Here is a 19,293-nt window from a genome sequence, read left to right as displayed (position 1 = left end):
CATCTATAAGCCACTCAAGAAAGAAAGAGAGAAAGAGAGAAAGAGAAAGAAAGAAAGAGAAAGAAAAAGAAAGAAAGAAAGAAAGAAAGCAAAGGTCAAGGAAAGAGGAAAATAGGCGGAAACATATCCTTTCTCATCACATACCCATCAACCAACACCCAGAGAAGCAGGAACCAACTCCAGATGGACAAGATCGATCAAAGAAGATTATAATATCCGACCCAAAAAGCAATCAGGGAAGAAATAGTACTCCAGTGAAGCTAGTAAACTATATAACAGCCAACAAATTCCACTCCCACCTGCACCAATGGTGTTACCTAGTCCGGTAACAAAACGTCTTCAGGAGAGTAGCAAGCTCAGAAAGCACCAAGAAAAATGTTCTCATCTCTTCTAAGGATTTTGGAGAAGGGTGCATAAAGCAAACACTGGGAATTCTCTGGTAATGGGGACACCGCCATTTTACAGGCACAGTTCGGTTCTCCAGGTTGGGAAGCGTGACCCAGTTAGGTAGCACGCTGGTCATTCTTCTTCTTCTTTTATCTCATCCAACAGCCCGCTCTTCGTAACGTGGAAGATTGGCCGAGACAAAAGGTTGCGTGGATGTATAGGTACCTTTTCTGCCATGAACCTGCATTCAGGACTCAGGGAGTACACACTTACTAGGTAAGATTTTGTTGTTGTTCTCTTAACTTTGAGCAGGGGGTGGGGGCTGTGGTTTATGTCACTTACATTGCTAAATTGGCCCACTGGAATTTTTGAGCTTCTGCTGCTCGGTAAGATTTTTTTTTCCAGGCATTCCCAAGTCTTGGTATCTAGGTTTGTTTGTTTTATCCTAAATCCTAAAATAGCCTGTAACTGGAGTATTTATTGACTTCTCTCCTAGCGTTTCTCTCCAAAAAGCAGACCACTTCAGCTCTATTACTCTTTTTGAACTGGAGGTTGAAAGATGGGGGGGGGGGAGAAAGTCAATGTCCGTGAAAAAAAAAAAACATGTCCAGAAATCTAAAATGGCTGGCATTTTCTCCCATTTCTCCAACCAGTACTTCCTGCCAGCTACATTTCATTTAATTTTCCTCATTTTCATTATACATTTTTCTTTGGCCACGTTCTTGCTCTTGAGTGGAAACCTGCTGGATTAGGGAGGTAAGTAGTAAGAACTCTTTGCTATCCAGAGTCTTCATGGCCTACAAGTCACATTAGACTATGTTTGTTTGTTTGTTTGTTTGCTTGTTTATCAAATGTCTCTGCTGCCCATCTCACACACAACGACGCTGGGTGGCAGAGAATTTTCATAGTTCATTTTTGTGTTCTTCTTGCGACCTTTCCTAGTGTAGTGTTCATCAGTCTGTAGCACTTACAGCTAGCCTTGTGCTTTAGGGTTTGTGGGGGTTGGTAAGGGTGGTATGTTCTTTGATTGATGCACTAGACTGGAGATCGTTGATGTTTTCTTCACGTCTCCATTGGGGAATCCAGGGACTAGAAGTGTATTCTGCCTCACGTATGGCCTGTTCCATCCTAGTGTTGGTCATAATGTTATTCAAGCAAGACATACACAGACTGTTACATCAATGCCCATTCTCTAAAAACTATTGATCCTGTTTAGGACAAATGTCCTCCGATATGTAGTCGTGTTAAGACCTTGTTGTAAAGGAGGGAGGCTGAGAATAGTTTTGAGGGGAAGAATAAAATAACGTTCCTCTTCCTGCTGGCAGTTTTCCCCTTTTGTGCTAAAAGAATCAAGCAAATGTGTGATAACTATTTGACACTTCGGACTTGTTCTGCCAGTCGGAATGCTGGGCTGGACGACAGAAACCTTTCTGTGTTCCCGCAAGCCTTGAGCATTTGGCTGTGGGGCGGCAAGTCCTAAATATGTGAAACTTTTATAGCAATGTGATGGGGAGATGGGCTCTTACGAAAAAAAGAGGAAGAGAAAAGGGGTTGTTTTCCCTTTCCTTCTAAAAAATACATGTGTTGAACCCAAAGACAGGCTTGTTTTATGACATGGCATGCATCTCCAAGGGTTCCAACTGAGTTGGACTACTAGAGTTCCTGTTATCCTAGTCAAGATGGGCCACTGGGGACATCTGTCTGGACAAGGCTGCTCTGAGAGCTAAAGCAGATCCATAGCCTCTTCTCTTTCCTATTCCCAAACCTCCCCACTTCCTTTTAAATTTAGAAATAACATTTTTTGGTACCAGGGAGTCTCCTGGGCATTAGAAACTATGCCCTTATTTTAGAGTGTTTTCTTTCTGAACTAAGCACGAAGTCTGGTGGCCAAGTGCCTGTTGCAGCAGTGATGATGCCTGTAACCCATTTGCTGTTCAGACTGCTTTAGACAAAGACTTTCATGATGTTTAGACTTCTTTGTATGCATGGGCCATGTCTGAAAACTGCTTCCTTTTGCGTAGCAAGTGAATCATGGGTTGTAAGTTTTAATGGCACCTTGATTAAAATTTGCTAGCTTGGTGGGGATATAGAAAGACAGAACTTTTTAAAATAAAATGTAAAATGAAAGAATTGCTCTGTGGCTGAGCTTGTGTGCCTCCAGTTCTAGGGCTAAATTAATTCTTTGAATGAGAACATTAGGAGTTCAAGTCAAGCAAGCTAAAAAGATCTTTTGATTTTCCTTTCAGTTCTGAAGGCAGAGTATTAAGCTGGGAAGACCTTCCAATAAATTGTTACCTGGTACCTGGAAGTACAATTTTCATCCTTGAAAGCTGAAGTACTTAATAGATCTAGCGTATATAGATCTGGTATTGACTCCTTGGAGTTCAAAATATTTTGTTTTTCCAGGAGCAGGGGCTTGCTGGATCTATGATTAATACCTCTTACTCCTGCTAATAATTTTATCATGACAGTAGGCACTCATATTCCTCCAGGTATCACAAGAAGAATACATGTCCATATTTCACATTATTTATTATTTTTTCTTTGCTTTGGGTTCATAAAATGAACAAATATTTGGGACAGAGCATGATGTCTTTCTGACCCTGATGAGAGCAGTTGTCATCAAGAGAAAATAATAAGACTTGAAATTCACTAGATTGTTTTGCTTACACTGTGGCTGCATTCACATGGTAATGATCAGCCAGAGTTTAGCATTGCATGAATAGGAATGGAATTCATGCAAAGCCTGATTTGTCATTTATATATGAGTGAGTAATTATGATTTTAAAAACCACAACAGACTTCAGAAACAATCCAAACCATTTCCTTGTTTATGAGCTTATTTAAAAACATAATTCCAAATTTGCACACAAGGACAAACCAGAAATCTGCTGTTGTGAAAATAAATTCTGGTTTATTCTTTCTTGTAGGTGTGCTTAGACCCTTACTGGCATATTCCTTCTCAGGCATATAGCTAAATTACTTGCCATTTTGTGCAAACTCATTTATGTTGGTAGGCTGTTTTCAGATGTCATGCTTTGTCTTTTTTTTTTAAGCTTTTAGCTCTGGTATGCTATGTTAAAGTACTGAAGACAACCTTTTCCTTCTCCCAATAATGTAAAGAGTGGTATTGTTTTAATTAAATGCAAATTATCTCTGATCTACCATTGGGATCTGCAGAAGATTATGTTCAAGTCTAGTATGTGTTCATGGAAAGTATTCAGAGTTATAGGCCCATGATATGGTTTGTTTTTTTAGGTGTGGACACTTCTAGATCAGTGTAAAAATCTTGTAATTGCTTCAGCTTTAGGGTGTTAAAGAATACGCAAAATAATAGTTTCCCTTGCATTATATGGACAATTCTTGGTTATTTGTTTTTTTAAAGATGAGATGTTTCAACTCACTAGGTAAACTAGACCGGGAAATCAACTCCACGGGAAGGCCAGAACTACTTTTATTGGGATTGGCTCTAGTAATAGACTCTTGCAAGTCTGATTGTTCTGTACTTCCTCCTCCCCTTATACTCCAGCGAAATAGGGAGGTGTCTGTCTGAGCCACTTCCGAATGGTATGTGGACATTGTGGATTTTAAAAAATGCTTCAGCCCCTTTGCTAGGCAACAGCCTCTGCATATCTCTATCAAAGTCGTCTTCCTCACTCTCTACAGAATGTTTAAGGACCAAAACTCTCTTTTTTTTTAATAGTAATTTTATTAAACATTACAATTAAAAAGATAAAAACGAATACAAACTAAGAAAAAGAAAAAGAAAAAATAGTGCAGAAAATAAAATGAAAAATAGGAAAGGAAAAGAAAAGAAAATAAGAATATAGTAGAGAAAAAGAAAAGAAATATATAAAGAAATGACTTCCCCCTTCATCACAACAAGTATAAACAATTTTAGTAACTTATCACCTTCTCTTTAAGTACAACAAATGATCTCTTCTTCCCCTATCTCATCTCTTTCTCATCAGCAAAAGTCCATTAAGGATTACCAGAGATAACAACATACCTATTTTAACCTTGATCAAACAACCAACTTTATATTCCTTCCTTTCACTTTTAACAATCTCGATCTTTAGTCCCTTCAAATAATGTCCTAGAACTTGATTTCTTTTCATTTTTTCTTTGTCCCTTCTCACAAAATTCTTCAAAACTTGAAAAAGTCTCTTTTGTAAATTCAATATAGGAAAGTTATCCAGGTCACTCTTTTGGTTTGGTATTTGTATATCCCTTTTAATTATTAAGACATCAACTGGTTTCTTTTGTATTTCCAGAGTAGCATCTTTTTCCATATCATTCTTGTAGCCTGTTATTTTAAATCCACTTTTGGATCAGTCTCAGTCTTGACCGGTAAAACTTGTTCCTCTTCCATAACATCTTTTAAACACAGTCTATCAGTAATGGCAGACATCCTTAAAATTAACTTCTGGGTCCATTGTTTACAAATATCCCTCAATATGTCCAAGGTTAAAGTATTGCTCCATTCTGTATTACTAAGTGAAATTTAAGTATTCTTCTCCTTTCATTCTAATCTTTAGTTCCTTCTGGTTCCCTCTAGTGTCCAACCTTCAAAGTCCCATTCTGTCGTTTTTTTAAGAATTCAGAATATCAGCATTTTCCCATGGGAAGGATTCTTATAATTAATTTCAGAATCGTATTTCAAATCCATTTGGACCCTTAGTCCATCTGTAACTTTCCAGAATCAAAGTTCTAATCACCCTTTTGCTGTTTATTCCAAAAACAGAATTTTTTTAAAGCCCTTAAACTTGCATTTAAAACTTCTTTCACTACGAATTAAAGGAAACTTACCCAGTGAATGCTGTAAAACATGTCGTTCCAAAGGTTCCTGATATCTGAAAAGCAGTTAACAAGGAATTTCCAAAGGTGATTAGAAAAGGAAGTATGCAAACCCAGTGTCCATAAAGGTGCCGGCCGCACTTTGGGCAAAGATGGCATTCCCTTGACTCCCAGAGCACAAACCCACCTGAGACCTCTGTCTTGTGGTCTCCTCGCAAGGAGCAACTCTCTGGAGCATGTGTGGGCGATCCCAAGTCCTCTTCTTGTCCGGAGAGGAATCCAGAAGAGCTGGTCCGCTCACCGGCTCTTCATTCCGCCACAGTCGTCAGCTCTGCTCTCAGCAGAGCCGTCTTCAGTTCGCCATTTCTTCCCCAGAAGTCCGAACCAAAACTTTCCATTATATGGGAGATTACGAACATAGCAAAGCCCTTCACTGCCTGTTTCACAACACAAACTAATTCTGCTCTAAGAATTGCAAGTAGGCAAGCCTGGTATTTTCCGAGCTGTTTCGTAAGAGAATTGGTTTTAAAGTGCATCTTGTTTTTAAGTAGACACACTTAAAATACATTGCTAATTGTTGTCCCAGTGCAAGATTATGTCGTAAACATATGCCCACCACTTGCTTTATTACCATCAGATGCACAAAGAGCCAAATGTCAGTTAAATAAATCATGTTATGCTAGTGCTAAAAGCCTAAGAACAGCAGCAAGAAACCCTTTTACTGGCCTTCTGAAAAGCCTCCATAAATTGATTGGTCCGGCGTCTCTTGGAATCCGATTCTATGAGTGTGAAACCATATCAGAAAAAGCCTTGTTTGTATTGCAGGCTATCCTAGCTGAGGCTAGTGGTGATGACACCTGAAAGAAAGTGTTTTGTTTTTTTCTTCTCCATATCAGAACCCATATCAGAACTTTCTAGAACAACAGAGGACTTTAAATGGGAGACACAATTCTATTGTGCTCCTGGACACAGTGTTCGCCTGTTTTCTCGTTGCTGTAGACTATCACCGAGCACATAGGATAACACAGATGCAGGGCTTCAACAAATCCGTACTGCCTTCTGCTAATCACCGCATAACTTGAGAGGACATCATAATGTCTTTCCAGGACTTGATATCAGGCCAACTGAGATATAGTTCCCAGATTTTGTCCCCTGCTAAGTTGGGGATGTTTGTCTTCTCCCGTTGTCTGGAACTTCATGGTTTCTGAAAGATGAGCATCAGTTGTTGGCGAAATTCTTTATAGTGCAATTTGCAATTCATCTGGCCCTGGAGATTTAACTTTCCAGATCCAATTTTTGCTCCTCCCTGGCTTCAGTCTGCTTCTTCATCCTGCTTTTCCCAGAAACACATAACGTTTTCTCAGAACACTGAGCCAATGTAGGAGTTGAGTACTGCCATTTCTTTATCATCTTTTAGAATTTTGCAGTTTCCATTGGGGATGTGGGAGGGGGGGTGACAACACTTTGACACCTGCTAGCTCTCTCCAAAACACTCTGTTTGACTTCATACATTAACAGAACCCTTCGCCTACATGGCATCTTCCTGATGAGTCAAAGTTCTCAATATGGCAATATTGTCCTTGGGAGGGAGATGGGCAGTGATAAAGTTTGATTGATAAATAAATATCAACCTAGCAGGCGAAAACCTAGTAACTTGATTTAAGACATTGTGATATGATGGTAACCTCAACAGCTACAATTCGCCCAATAACCTGACTTTTCTGGTTCTATGGGAGCTTTATGATGTTATTTAAAACAATACATTTCTGAAAACATTGACAAGAAAATCAACAAATTAAAAGGCAGGTAGTGAATAAATGAGAGCCAGTAGTGGTTAAGGCACCAGGCTAGAAACCAGGAGACTGTGAGTTCTAGTCCCACCTTAGATACAAAAAAGCCAGCTGGGTGACCTTAGGCCAGTCACTTTCTCTCAGCCCTAGGAAGAAGGAAATGGCAAATCACTTCCCAAAAACCTTGCCAAGAAAACTGCAGGGACTTGTCCAGGCAGTCTCCAAGAACCAGACACAATTGAACGGATTAAAACAACAACAACAAATAAATAGCGCAGGAAACATTAAGTCCACCACTCCGTCTTTGGAAGAGAATCGGGTATGCTCCTGATATTCTTAGTAACATTTCTGGGGATCAAAAGCGGGATTTGGAATAGGTTACACAGAAGAAAAGAATAAAAAGATTTAGTAGTTCAAAACTTTCAAAGGAAATATATAATATTCTTCTTCCTGTATAGTTTCAGACAGTTGTAAAAATCTTTCAGAAGATAATCTGGAGGTGTTCAAATGATGTGCCTTGTGTACTTTCCAGATGTCCAGCTGAAGCACCCTAGATCAGGGTTCCCCAACCTTGGCAACTCTAAGCTGTGTGGACTTTCAACTCCCAAAATTCCCCAGCCAGCATATGCTGGCTGGGGAATTCTGGGAGTTGAAGTCCACACAGCTTAGAGTTGCCAAGGTTGGGGAACCCTGCCCTAGATCTCTACTTTATGCCTGACAGAAGCCTCATCTATACATTTCTTTCTGTGTGCATCTCCTCTTGAATGTGGTACCTGTAGTAAGGTGCACGCTGGCATATGGGCACTTACCAGGTTTCAACTTGATCCCCACCCCAGCACACACACACACTCTAGTTAAATTTTTCTCTGGACTATGTAGCTCGTGAATGTACTCCTGTGTTTTGTGCAGCAGAGATGCAGGCAGTAAGAGAAAGAATAATCAGCTGGCTGAGGTCAAGAATTAATACATCAGTCCTATAGAAATACAAGTTCCAAAGAGTTGTACAGAACCCAGTTTGTCATTCCAGAACCAAGAAACACAATACCGTATCTGACAAGGGTTGGGCTAGAAGTGCAGTTGTGGTGCACACAAGGGTCAAAATATTCTGATAAGCCATCCATAATCAAAGGATTGGGGCCACAGAGTGTAAGGCAGACTGAAACAATTTATCTCAGTTTCCTCCAACAGCCATCTCAGTAGCTTGCCCTCCTCCAGACTTGGTTGAGGCCCATTGTAAATTAAATTCCCAAGGCAGCTGTTTTTTCCCAGAGTGCCCAATCTTGCAACCAGGTGTTCCATTAGGGCTCACAGGATTGTGGTTGAGGATCAGATTGGAGTATCAAAGGATACAAAGGATCAAACTTTGTGGATATTAGATCTCCTTCAGCCTCCCTTCAAAACAGGAATCTCAGTTCCCATGCTCTTATCACCTGCCTTTTTTTCTTCCTTTGAGGAAGAAGGAACCAGGTTGGGCTTCTCCCCTGGCAGTTTGGAAGTAGCTTCACTTGATTTGCTGTGGAGCCTTTACTTTTTCTTCAAGCAACTATGGAACTAATGCTAACAACTCCTCTTGTAAAGTGAATTGATATTCTGCCATAATCGTCTAGTAATTTATGGATTTAAGGAGCAAGAGCCTCAGAAGAAACCTCTCTTCTTGCTAATGAACTCACACACTGGCCCACTTTGTCAAGTAGAACCATGATTTGTGACCAGCTTATGGTGCCCTTGGGACACTTTCATCATGGTCAAATGAGTAGCTGGGTGAGTTGGGAAGCTGCAGTCAGCCTCTGCGCTCCATACTAACTTCCAACATTGTGAAGTATTGCTTAATCTGACTTTCCATTATTTCTTTCCCCGCCACCCTGGTAGGAATATCCCATCTTCTTTGGATCCGTTTTAAATAAGGTCTGAAGAACAGGATCTTTTAGGAAGAGTTCCTGAAGAATCACAATCTAATCTACTGTTAGATTCCAGTAGGTTGTTTCTTGGCTTCTTGAAAAGGGGATGACTTTTTATAAAGGGAGTTTATTTGCTCTAGTTTCTCTCCACCATAGCTCAACCTGCCTTTTTCTCTGAATCAGCCTCAGTTTGTTAGTTGGAGACCAACGGAACCCCCAGGTTTGTGCATCACTTTAAGCAAGAGTTCTGACTTAAGAAACCACACTATGCTGCAGCCCATTTTCCCCCTTCTTTGTGACTTCTGCTTGGGTGAGTCAGAAACACACAATGTGTGGAAAGCTTTTGAAACATTTCAACCTTGCAGCATGGTTTACTGCAACCCAGTAAGCCAGCTTCAGTTTGCCTCATAAATCCTGAGTTGCCTGGATGTATGAATCAAAGTTTGGTCTACTGCAAACTACTGCAAAATTAGGGCAAGGCATATCTTCAGGCTGTGCTGGTTTATAACTGTTTTGAAGGCCCAATTCAAAGTTCTGTTTTGGATTATAAAGTCCTGTTTTCTGAACTTTGGAACCTGAAAAAATGTTTCCTTCCATATATTCCTTGCTATTCACTAATTTGATCTTTCTTTGTCCTCCTGCAAGAGCTTCCTCATGGAAAGTTTGAAGGAGACTGAAAGAAAATACTTTTTCAAAGTCCCCTTAAGATTTGATATCTCCATTGTGCCTGGAATCTGCAGTACACCTGTCCTTAGTTGATTTTTAATCCCCATGATACAATACCAACTCAAATTCTTATTTAATTGGTTTTTCTAAGTCATGCTATATATTAAGCATTGTGCTGATGTGTGTGTGTTTGGTCTTTTATGTTGCAAAGACTTTTTTTTTTTTTTTACAATTTGTCCAGCGCCTAGAGAGAAATTGTTTTATTGAACACTGAATAAACCAAAAATCACAGTGAGTGGATAAAAGCTGCATGGAGCAGCATAACGTTCTGCACATTGTGATTTTATAAAACTAGGATTCCTGGCTTAAAGTGATGCACAAATGTAATGAATGTGGGCAATTGGCATTAGGGGATTAAGTTATCTTTCATCTTTGACAATTTTATTTTTGTTTTAGGACATTTTTTTTAAAATCCCTGTAACTCAGAATGTAGTCCTTTTTTGTTGGAACAAAGTTGCTCTTCTCTGTTATGGATCCCACCTGTATTGCACCTGGAGTGGTAAGCAGAAAACTTTGGTGATTTATTTTCACCTCCACCTACAAAGAGATCTGAATTAAGGAGCATCGATGATCTGTTGGAGTGATCTGGAGTGTGAGATGAGACCGTTTATCCGTACCTTGTTAATTGTCCTTTTTTTAATGACTCGGAGCAGCAGCATTGGAGAGTAATGCTTCCTAGTTCTTTGATTTTCCAAGCCTGGTTTCTCTGGTCAAGTTCCCAAACTTCTGCCGTTAAAAACAACTGTTACTCTTTATAAACTGACCTGCCTTTGCCATCTTTTCAAGGATGCTTTTGTTCTGGGGGAGATTCCGTCTTAAGGCTTATACTGACTCCAGTTGATTGCAACCCCCACAACTTCAGGGTTTCTCCATTCTAGATTTCCAAAACCATGACTGAGCATAGCTTCAGTTTGCAGAACTGGCACAGCTTCTTGTCCTTGTTAGTGTCGTAAACAAGTTGCTGGGGAAAGTCTGATTTTTGCACATAAGTATCATGTGAATAAGAGAGTGAATTCACTGCCTTCCTATCCCACGTTCCATGAGCTCTTCTTCCTCTGGCTTAGAAGCACTAATATTCTTTCATTCATTCATTCATTCATTCATTCATCCATCCATCCATCCATCCATCCATCCATCCATTCATTCTCCACCTTCCTGTTCAGTTTGAAATTGAAATGGTTCAAGTAACCAAACTGGGACTGATGCTTGATTGATGGGGGGTCTGGTCCCTTTTAGCTGCAGTTCAAAAGAGACGAATGGGAATTCCACATTGGCTTCACAGTTGGAGCAGGCAGGCCTTTTGAACTTCATTAAGCCTCCCTTTCACTTTTCCCTGATCACACCAACACCGGCTTGGGGAATGTTTTCCTCGGGAACATACAGAAATTTGTTTTAAATTTTGGCTCCTAGCTGTCCTTTCCACTCTGTGTTCACGTGGATGGAATTTCGTTCTGCATAGAGTCCGTACTGATGATCATATTAGGTCTCGTGGGGAATGTTTGCAAAGCCTCATTCCTTTCTGGCCAACGGGCAAATAATGGCAGATGCTCTGTTCCAAGGCTGGAGCTTATAATGGCATTCCCATTTTTGTTTAACTTTCAAATTCAGGCCAATACACTGACATTTCGTATGTTCCCCTAGAGAGGTATGCCTTGCACGCCATGCCTTCTATTCTCTTTCTCCCCTGCTGCAGCTTTTGTAAATAAGGAATAAAAAGGCAATTCTAGAATTAGGTGGTTTTTGCTAGTGCTGGCTGGGGAATTCTGGGAGTTGATGTCCACGCATCTTAAAGTTGCCAGGTTTGAAAAGCACTGCTCTAGAGCATTTCATCTCATTCATGAAGCTTACTTTACAAAGCGATGCAAAACCAGGTACATTTATTTTTAGCAGCCCTAGCAGCAGCGTTTTCTGAATAATGTGCAGTTCAGCCATTGTAACCATCCACATCTGCTCTGTTTATCTTGAAGGGGTAGAAAGGTATTCCCTAACTCAGTGTTTTTAATGTGAAATTAACTTTTCTTGGTGGGTAAGACGTTCCCTTTTTACCGTAGCGCACAAAAGTGTAACGGACTGCGAGGGGGAGAGGGGAAAACAAAGCCCAAAACCCGTGTTTCTAAAATACATTGAAGCATTTATTGCACTTCGTGCCGAAATGAAATGTACTTCAGCTCAGGATGTATGGTTTGAGATGGAATGTGTAAAGTGCAGCAATCTGGATCATGAAAAAAATGCCTTGTGTTTTGCAGCTTCTTCAAGAACTTACTGAACTTGGAAGCAGTTTACAACATCATTTCACAACAGGTTGACAAATTATTTTTCACATCTTCTTGAGCAGTCTTTCTTAAGGTCTTGAATTCTTGCTACCTTCCTTAGAATTGCTGTTTTATTGGATGAGTGCATCTCCCCCGCGAGCAGTCAGCAAGGTCCTAGGCCCCTGCTCATCAGTCAATAAATGCCCGACCCTAATTGTCCTGGTGGCACCTTCAGAGGGACAGGGGGCTGCAAGCTTTTCTTAACCAACTCACCTTCCACCCTGTACAGGCCTACTGCCTTCTTTCTTGACGTTAAAACTTATTTGGAAGAAGCAGCTGCGAGTGGAGAAAACTTCTCAATGAAGCTTGCTTGATGCCTTCCATGTTGGGGTCCCTGGGAAATTTTAGTTTGGGGCACCCCAGCTGCCTTTTTCAGAGATCCAAGCAAAATGCTTTTAGTTGAGAGTGCTAAGTTCTAGTAGACATTCCATAAAATGATCTCTCTTTCATTACCTGATAAGCTCAACTATGAAAAAAAAGGGGCAAAGACGTTGGCTACGGTATGGGGAGGGAAGGAATTGTGCGAATAAATCAGTTCTGAAATAGACCTAGCAATTTAAAATGAAGTTGGGCAGCATATGAATTTAATAATAATAATAATAATAATAATAATAATAATAATAATACCGCCAACATGTATGGCTCAGATCTGTCTCCTGTTCTTGGATGGAGCCTTGTTAGGTGTGGGTCATCAGGGAAGTATATTTCTTCAATAGCTAAAAACTAAGAAGCCTAATTGGTGGCAATTGATATTTATTTATTGAAAGGCAGAGTTTAAAGTACGAGAGCCCGTGATTCTTGGCCTAAAACCATAGAAGTATAACCCTACAGCTTTTCTGGTCCATTCCCATAAGAAAAAAGGAAAGAGGAGCATAATAGGAGCCCCCCACTATGGATAGTGTGCATACATTTGTTCTGTTAAAGTAACGGCATGCTTTTCGAGATAATTGTGCTTCTGTTTATTACAATGGTTCTGACATTTGAAGTAAACAGTGATAAACAGTTTTTAAGATCCTTGCTTTAAGGGAAGTGTCTGTGTTCAGAGATGGGTTCAGAAAGAGGATTTCCTCCCTAAGTGCCTAACAGTTTGATTCTCAGAAATGATGTTTCCAAGCTACAAAGTGGTCTGTTGTATTTATGTGCTTGATCCCTATGAATCCGTGTGCTGTGAAAGTCATTCCCCCTTCCCTGTCATTCTGTAGCACCATCAATGCCTTCCATGCTTTACAGAGTACAGAACGGAACCCTTCCCCTGGGAATTTACTGTCTAAAATTCAAGCAAAGGGGGAAAAGAAATAACTGAAGAGCTGGAGAAATCCTAGGATGGTCAGGGTGGGGTGGGGTGGGGGGGTGTTACTGAGAGGATAGGAGCCAGTATATCTGGTTTTCATAATTCCAGTCCGCTGCTGTGGATTGCAGGATTTCTTTTGAACGCTCCCTGCAATTTGTCTTTTCACAATTAAGGGAAAGGACCACACAGTGACATGAGAAGTGAGCCTGGTGGTCCAAGTAAGAAGTACAACCCTTGCTAGAGAGTTTCAGACGGCAGGAGCGTGGAAGGGAAGTCTGCCAATTTATGTGAGACGAAACCACCACCTTGCTTGCCACAGTTGTGAACAGCCTTAGAAACGAGTCTTCCCGTCTTCGTTGTCTGTGGAAGTTGCTAATGCAAACAGGAGCTCCTGGGAAGTGGCTGGACATGAGACTGAAGTGGGATTGAATGCAGTCCTAGAGAATAAATCAGAGTGTTTGCTCTGTGATTATGGCATGTTGCATTGTGGGAGTTCTCCAGACTTGGTTTTGGAGTAGCAGATGTTTCATTGCCAAGTAGGTAACATCTGTGGATGAGTTTTGGAGAAGGGTTATAGAATTTCAGACTCGGGGGCAGAATGTCCCCAAGGGCCGGTGGTGGGGAAATAGCTGCAGAAGAAGACTCTCGCTATGCCTTCATACCCTGCCTTTGGCCATCCAAACATAGAACACAGACCAGATGAACCCTTTGTTTGATGCAGCGAGGGTCTTCCTTTCTTCTCTCCCTTCTCTCCTTCGTCTTAATATAGATATAACAGTAAACCCAGACAGCTGTCTTCCAAGAATTGAGGAGAGACCCCAAGCTCACAAAGAGAACACATAATTAGTGCTCAACCACAGAATGTGAAGCAACGGTGTTAATAAAATGGAGAGTGATGGAGAAGTAGACCCGTGATCTGCAACTACTACATAGCTAGCCTTTGAAATAGTAGTTACTATCACCAGTGTTTGGAAGAGTATCTTTTTTCTCCCACGTAGGAAAATTCTTAATATTCTTAATAAAATTTCTATTGAGCTCCAATCAGAAGCCTCTCTATATTTGGAGCATTCGTTATTATGTCGAAACGAATCAAATTTATCAGATTCCCTGTCAATCCTATGCATTGCCATTGCATTAGAATATATCCATTTGGAAAGGAGGCACTTAAGCAAAGTAATAGCGGCAAGTCATTGCCAGCCAGTACCATTACAGCGGTTTAGATCCAGCTACCAGTAGCACAGTTGTTCTCCGTGTTAACAACTCTGTTCTTTGTTTTTCTGCCACTAACCACCTCTGGTCAGAAGAAAGATCCATTTGATTCATACAGTTAGGAAGCAGGGTTCGGCAGGTATCTTCTAACTTAAGAAAATTGATTTATCCTATTTCTTCTTTTCTTGTTTTAAATGTTGAAGCCTTTTTCATTCTCTTCTGAGTAGAACAATGCTGAAATCCACTTGGGAAAGCATATCCTCATTGAGCTGGAAGAGATGTCTCAGGATCTGAAGTACCTGTATGTGTTAACCCAGCAGGACTTTCCTTTCACTTGAGTCATTTTTATTTAGAGACATAAATAGGTTCAAGACACTATGTGTAGAAATCAGCAAGGAACTTCAATGATAAATAAAGTCCTTAATCTTTGGGGATCTAGCCAATGCAGCAGGATGACCGGATGAAATAATCCAAAGAATATGAAACAGGTACATGTTAAAGGACATAGAAGCAAAGTACAGGTAGTCCTCATGTAGTGACCACAATTGGAACCAGCATCTCCATTGCTAAGCAAAGTGGTCGCTAAGTAGGAAATCATGTGACCATGACTGTGCTTTTCTTTTCCCTACTCCCCTGCCCTTTGGAATGCTCACTCCAGAGCTGGGATAATTAGCAAGAAGGGAATTAATGTTTGTATTTACATTCATTTGAGAGGAAGGAATTACAAGAGAGTAAGCAGGCACAGAGTGGGGAATGCACTGGGCTGTTTGCATGGCACACTCGTGGCTGCCAGTGCCAGCGCATTACTTTCAGTGTGTATTCCCCATTGTGTGCCTGCTTACTCTCTTGTAATCCCTTCCTCTCCAATCTCTGCTCTGCAAGGTGGGGTGAATAAAACAGCAGGTCAGGCTCAGGCACAGGACAACACATACTGTAATGATGATCATATAACTGAGGGACAACACCGTCGTAACTTTGAACTTTTGCTGAACGAGGCAGTCGGTAAGTGAGGACTACCTGTAAATAAATAATACATAAATAAATGTCCATCTTCCATCAGGAGGTCACATTCCATCTCATCCGATGTCTCTGGGTCAACAAAAATTAGCTGTTCTTCTTCTGCTACATTCATTCATTCGTTCGTTCCATTTATATAGCCGCCCACCACCACCACCAGTACCGGATACCCAGGCAAGGTGGCAAAGCCAAGTCTTCAGGCCTTTCCTGAAGGCCAGAAGGGTAGAGGCCAGTCTAAATTTGGGGGAATGATGTTCCAAAGGTAAGCTAGACAGGACCCATAACATGCCTCTCCTTCCGGATCTGATGGGATGAGCAGATGTAACCGGGGAGGGGGTGATCCCTCAAATATCCCAGTTCCACACCATATTTCTGCTTGCAGAGAGCCTTTTTATCCACCAGGCATCTGAAAAATGGCCCATTCTGCCCTCTCAGGACTCAGCTGTCTCTTTCTGTTGTGCTTGTTGAGCTAAACTCAAGTCATTCTTAGGGTTCCATTATAACTTTTGGAGGGTCTAAGCACCTTTGCCTTCCAGGGCCCCTCCCTCCATGAAATCAACAGTATTAAAAATTATATTTCCATTGATTTTCAATATTTTATTTTTCAGAGAGATAGGGAATAGTAAATAGTATATGTACTATTTTGTAATAATAATGAGCTGTTGCTGATTAATTAGGATGCGTGCCACGTACCATCAATGTTTCTAAATTTTAGTATTCACACTACACCTACAGGTTACGAATAAGACCATCAGTTTGTTGTTCAAACTTAGTGCTTTCTTGCTTGCTTTTTATTAAAAAGGCACAGAAATAAATAACTTCATTATTATTCTTTCTGATTAAAAAAAAATCAAACATTTTCGTGTGTCCCAGGCACTGTGCTTCTTGTAACCCAAAACAAAGTGGAAGATAGGTTGATTTGCAGCATACATCCTCTTGTGCGGGGGGGTCTCCCCCCACCTTGTTATAGTTGGTCATTTGTCACATTTGTCTGTGTGTGTGTGTCTGTGTGATGTTTTTGTTTTCAGGCAAAGCCGCATGCATTCTTTCCTTTGCCCTGTAGACTGACCACCCTGTTCAGGAAACATATCTGGGCCTCCTGCTCACTGTTCCGTTTGCATAAAAAGAATTTGGGGAGGCAGATTGTTTTTCGAGCAAATAGTAAAGGAATGTGTCCGAGCAAACAGGCTTCTGGCATTTTTATATTAAAATACTGTAGTGAAAATAGTGCATTCGGCTTGCGTATTTCAAACGCCGCTCCTGTTCCGTATATGCATCCTTTGGCTTTGGGGATGCTGCTGTGCAATTCGGGCTTCCAAAATGTTTTCTTGGAAAACTGGGCACTCCAATGTCATCCTCTCTGCTGGGGTTTTTTTTTGGTGTCCGTAACACCCTACCCTCGTCTCTGAAAAACGTTTTGTGTATTAGACTTGAAAAGGAAAATAAATCCAGAAGTAGGTTTGGCAAGTTTTTTTTTTTTTTTTTTTGACAAAGCATTTGTAGTAGATTTGTCCTAGGCTGAACATCAATTGAATTCTCCATGGATGGTGAAAAGTCACAGTTAGTAGACGTAACACCCATCTCCAAGGAAGCAAACTTATAATCAATTGCAGCTATGCATCTACCCATCTCGATAGGAATGGTTTTACACCTGCACCATTTAAGTGTTATGCTAGATATTAAAATTCTTGGCTGCTTTTCTCTGTAGGTCTCTTTTTTCATGCTGATCTGCAATCTACAAGGGTTGTATATATGCTCCTTAATTGTACTCCCACAGAACATGGCAGAAAGCTTTAAAGTATAATAAGAATCACTTATGAATCCTAAATAACAGGAAGCAGGTTGGATGTCCATAAAATGAATACTCCTGTGGTTTTGCATGAGGTTAAGAGTTTTCTTGGGCTTTGTGAATCAGGGCGTTAGAACATTGCTTTTTGAGATCTTTCTGGTGCTTCAGAGGCAGGACCCTAAAGATCTAGTATCTGGCTGCCACAATCAATTGGAGATAGAAATAGTAAGGTATGAGAGATACAGGAAGTATATATAGTAAGGTAGAGTATATTTTGGGAAAGGGTGTTGCCCATTGATTGATTCTCTTGAGACATACTGCAGCAAGATATTCCAGTTTTTCAGCATCTCTGATTAGAAGCCACAGCGCATTGCTCCCTTGCTCCTCGAAAAGAGCCTTTTTTAAAAGACTCTGTAATGTCTAACATCAGTCCAGCTGGCCTTCCATGAGGTTTATTAAAGCCATTTTCTTTTTTGGTGCCTTCCATGTGTAGTCAGGCTTGCTAGGGATTCTGGAAACTCAAGTCCCACAGGCCTGAAGAATACATAGCCGTGGGATTATGATGAAATTTGGCATTGAATAGTCTGTGGAAATCTTGGTGGGATCTAATATTTAGGTAACCATACTACAATTAAGTAGGGGGGGATTGAGAAGGAAGTAAAAGTTAAAGTGATTAGGAGATCGCAAGATGGAGGACCCAAGAAACAGATAGAAGGAACTAAGAGTTCAGTAGGATTTATGAGTACAGAAAGGCAGACTTGACCATTTGATAAATATTACAGGTTAGAGAATGGAAAGCCATAAACCAAGCTGCTGTGGGAAAGGAATTTCAGCTTGCTGATGATTCTAAAAATCTCATGCAAGTCTTAGAAAAGGGCCATGGTGCTCGAGGATACATTTAGCCAGGAGAAAGCTCCAGTTTCAGATCCTGATACCTCCCGTCCAAAAGTTGCTCAACTTGCCCAGCTGAAACTTGGAGAGCCTTGGCCAGGTGCAACTCGGTACTGGGGCTAGATGCATAAACAGCCTGACCTCATAAAAATCAACTTTGCATATCATACAGATTATGCACATAAGGGCTTCTCTTGCTGCTCAGTGACTCTCACTGAGTTCTCTGTGGGACATATGAAAGAGCAAAGTTGGTTCCTCGCCCAAAGTCAAGTCTCCTTCAAGTCAAGCTTAACTCGTGGACACCTCATGAGCTCATCCCTGCAATTTTATTGGCAACAATACAAAAGTGATTTGCCGTTGTCTGCTTCCGGGATGTTATTTTGACTTTCCTGTCTACCTTGGTAGTTTCCAATCCAAGGACTAACCAGGTGTGACCCTGCTTAACTTTCCAAGATCTAATGACAGTTAGCTGTCCTCCACCAGTATTAATATGGTGGAGGGGAGTGTCTTCCAAAGCATACCTTTCTTCAGTATTAGTGACTAGCTATCAGATCCATTTATTTTGATCAATAACTGGGTTAGTTATTTCTGTGGAGAAAATTGAAGTACTGCCATCAGTGAATAGCTTCAGTTCAGAACTGAATTTCTATTTTCAGGCATCTCAAAATAAACTCTAGTATAGCCCTTCAAGAATAATGGCTGTTTATGCCAATCAAACCAGTTGCTCTTGTGAAATACTGTTTAATACATGACTAGCCCAGCTGACAATTACAGATGAAAAAATAGGCGCGGGCACCCAAATGAAGCTTTGGGTCACAATAGCTGATACAGTCCAATCCCCAGAGAATATTTTCAAAGTGTTTAATTTTGTCTAGCCAATGTCTCATTTTGGCATGGCACAGTATCCCTGCTCCAGTGGTAGGGCGCAACTGTAGATGTGAATAAATACCTAGGAATGTGCTCCAAGGTAAACTGAAAGCAACCCCCATTTCTGTATCAACAATTTTAGGAAAATGTTCTTCGCAAGAAGAACTACAATTCTGTACTACTAATTGTGACAGTTCAACTTTAATCCACTGGAACTGAATAAATACAGGAATGTATTTACTTGCTGGAAACAATTACTTGCTGGAAACAATTACTTGCTGGAAACAAAAGTTGGATATGAAGTCAGGAATACTGTTAA

General features: G+C 40.7%; 2 protein-coding genes across 2 annotated transcripts in view; one reads left to right on the top strand and one right to left on the bottom strand.

Moving 5' to 3' along the window:
• COL4A5 (collagen type IV alpha 5 chain) overlaps nt 1-19,293 on the bottom strand; it is a 669,904-nt gene that overhangs the window by 222,879 nt on the left and 427,732 nt on the right. The gene's annotated exons all lie outside the window — the stretch shown is intronic.
• Nucleotides 1-19,293, top strand: part of AMMECR1 (AMMECR nuclear protein 1) — a 94,163-nt gene that overhangs the window by 31,278 nt on the left and 43,592 nt on the right. The window contains exon 2 of the mRNA XM_063313330.1: nt 553-663. Within this exon, the coding sequence (XP_063169400.1) occupies nt 553-663 (111 nt within the window). The remainder of the gene's footprint in view (nt 1-552; nt 664-19,293) is intronic.

This window comes from Candoia aspera, chromosome 12 (assembly GCF_035149785.1).
Source record: "Candoia aspera isolate rCanAsp1 chromosome 12, rCanAsp1.hap2, whole genome shotgun sequence".
NCBI classification, from domain to species: Eukaryota; Metazoa; Chordata; class Lepidosauria; order Squamata; family Boidae; genus Candoia; species Candoia aspera.
This window is presented reverse-complemented; position numbering and strand designations above follow the sequence as displayed.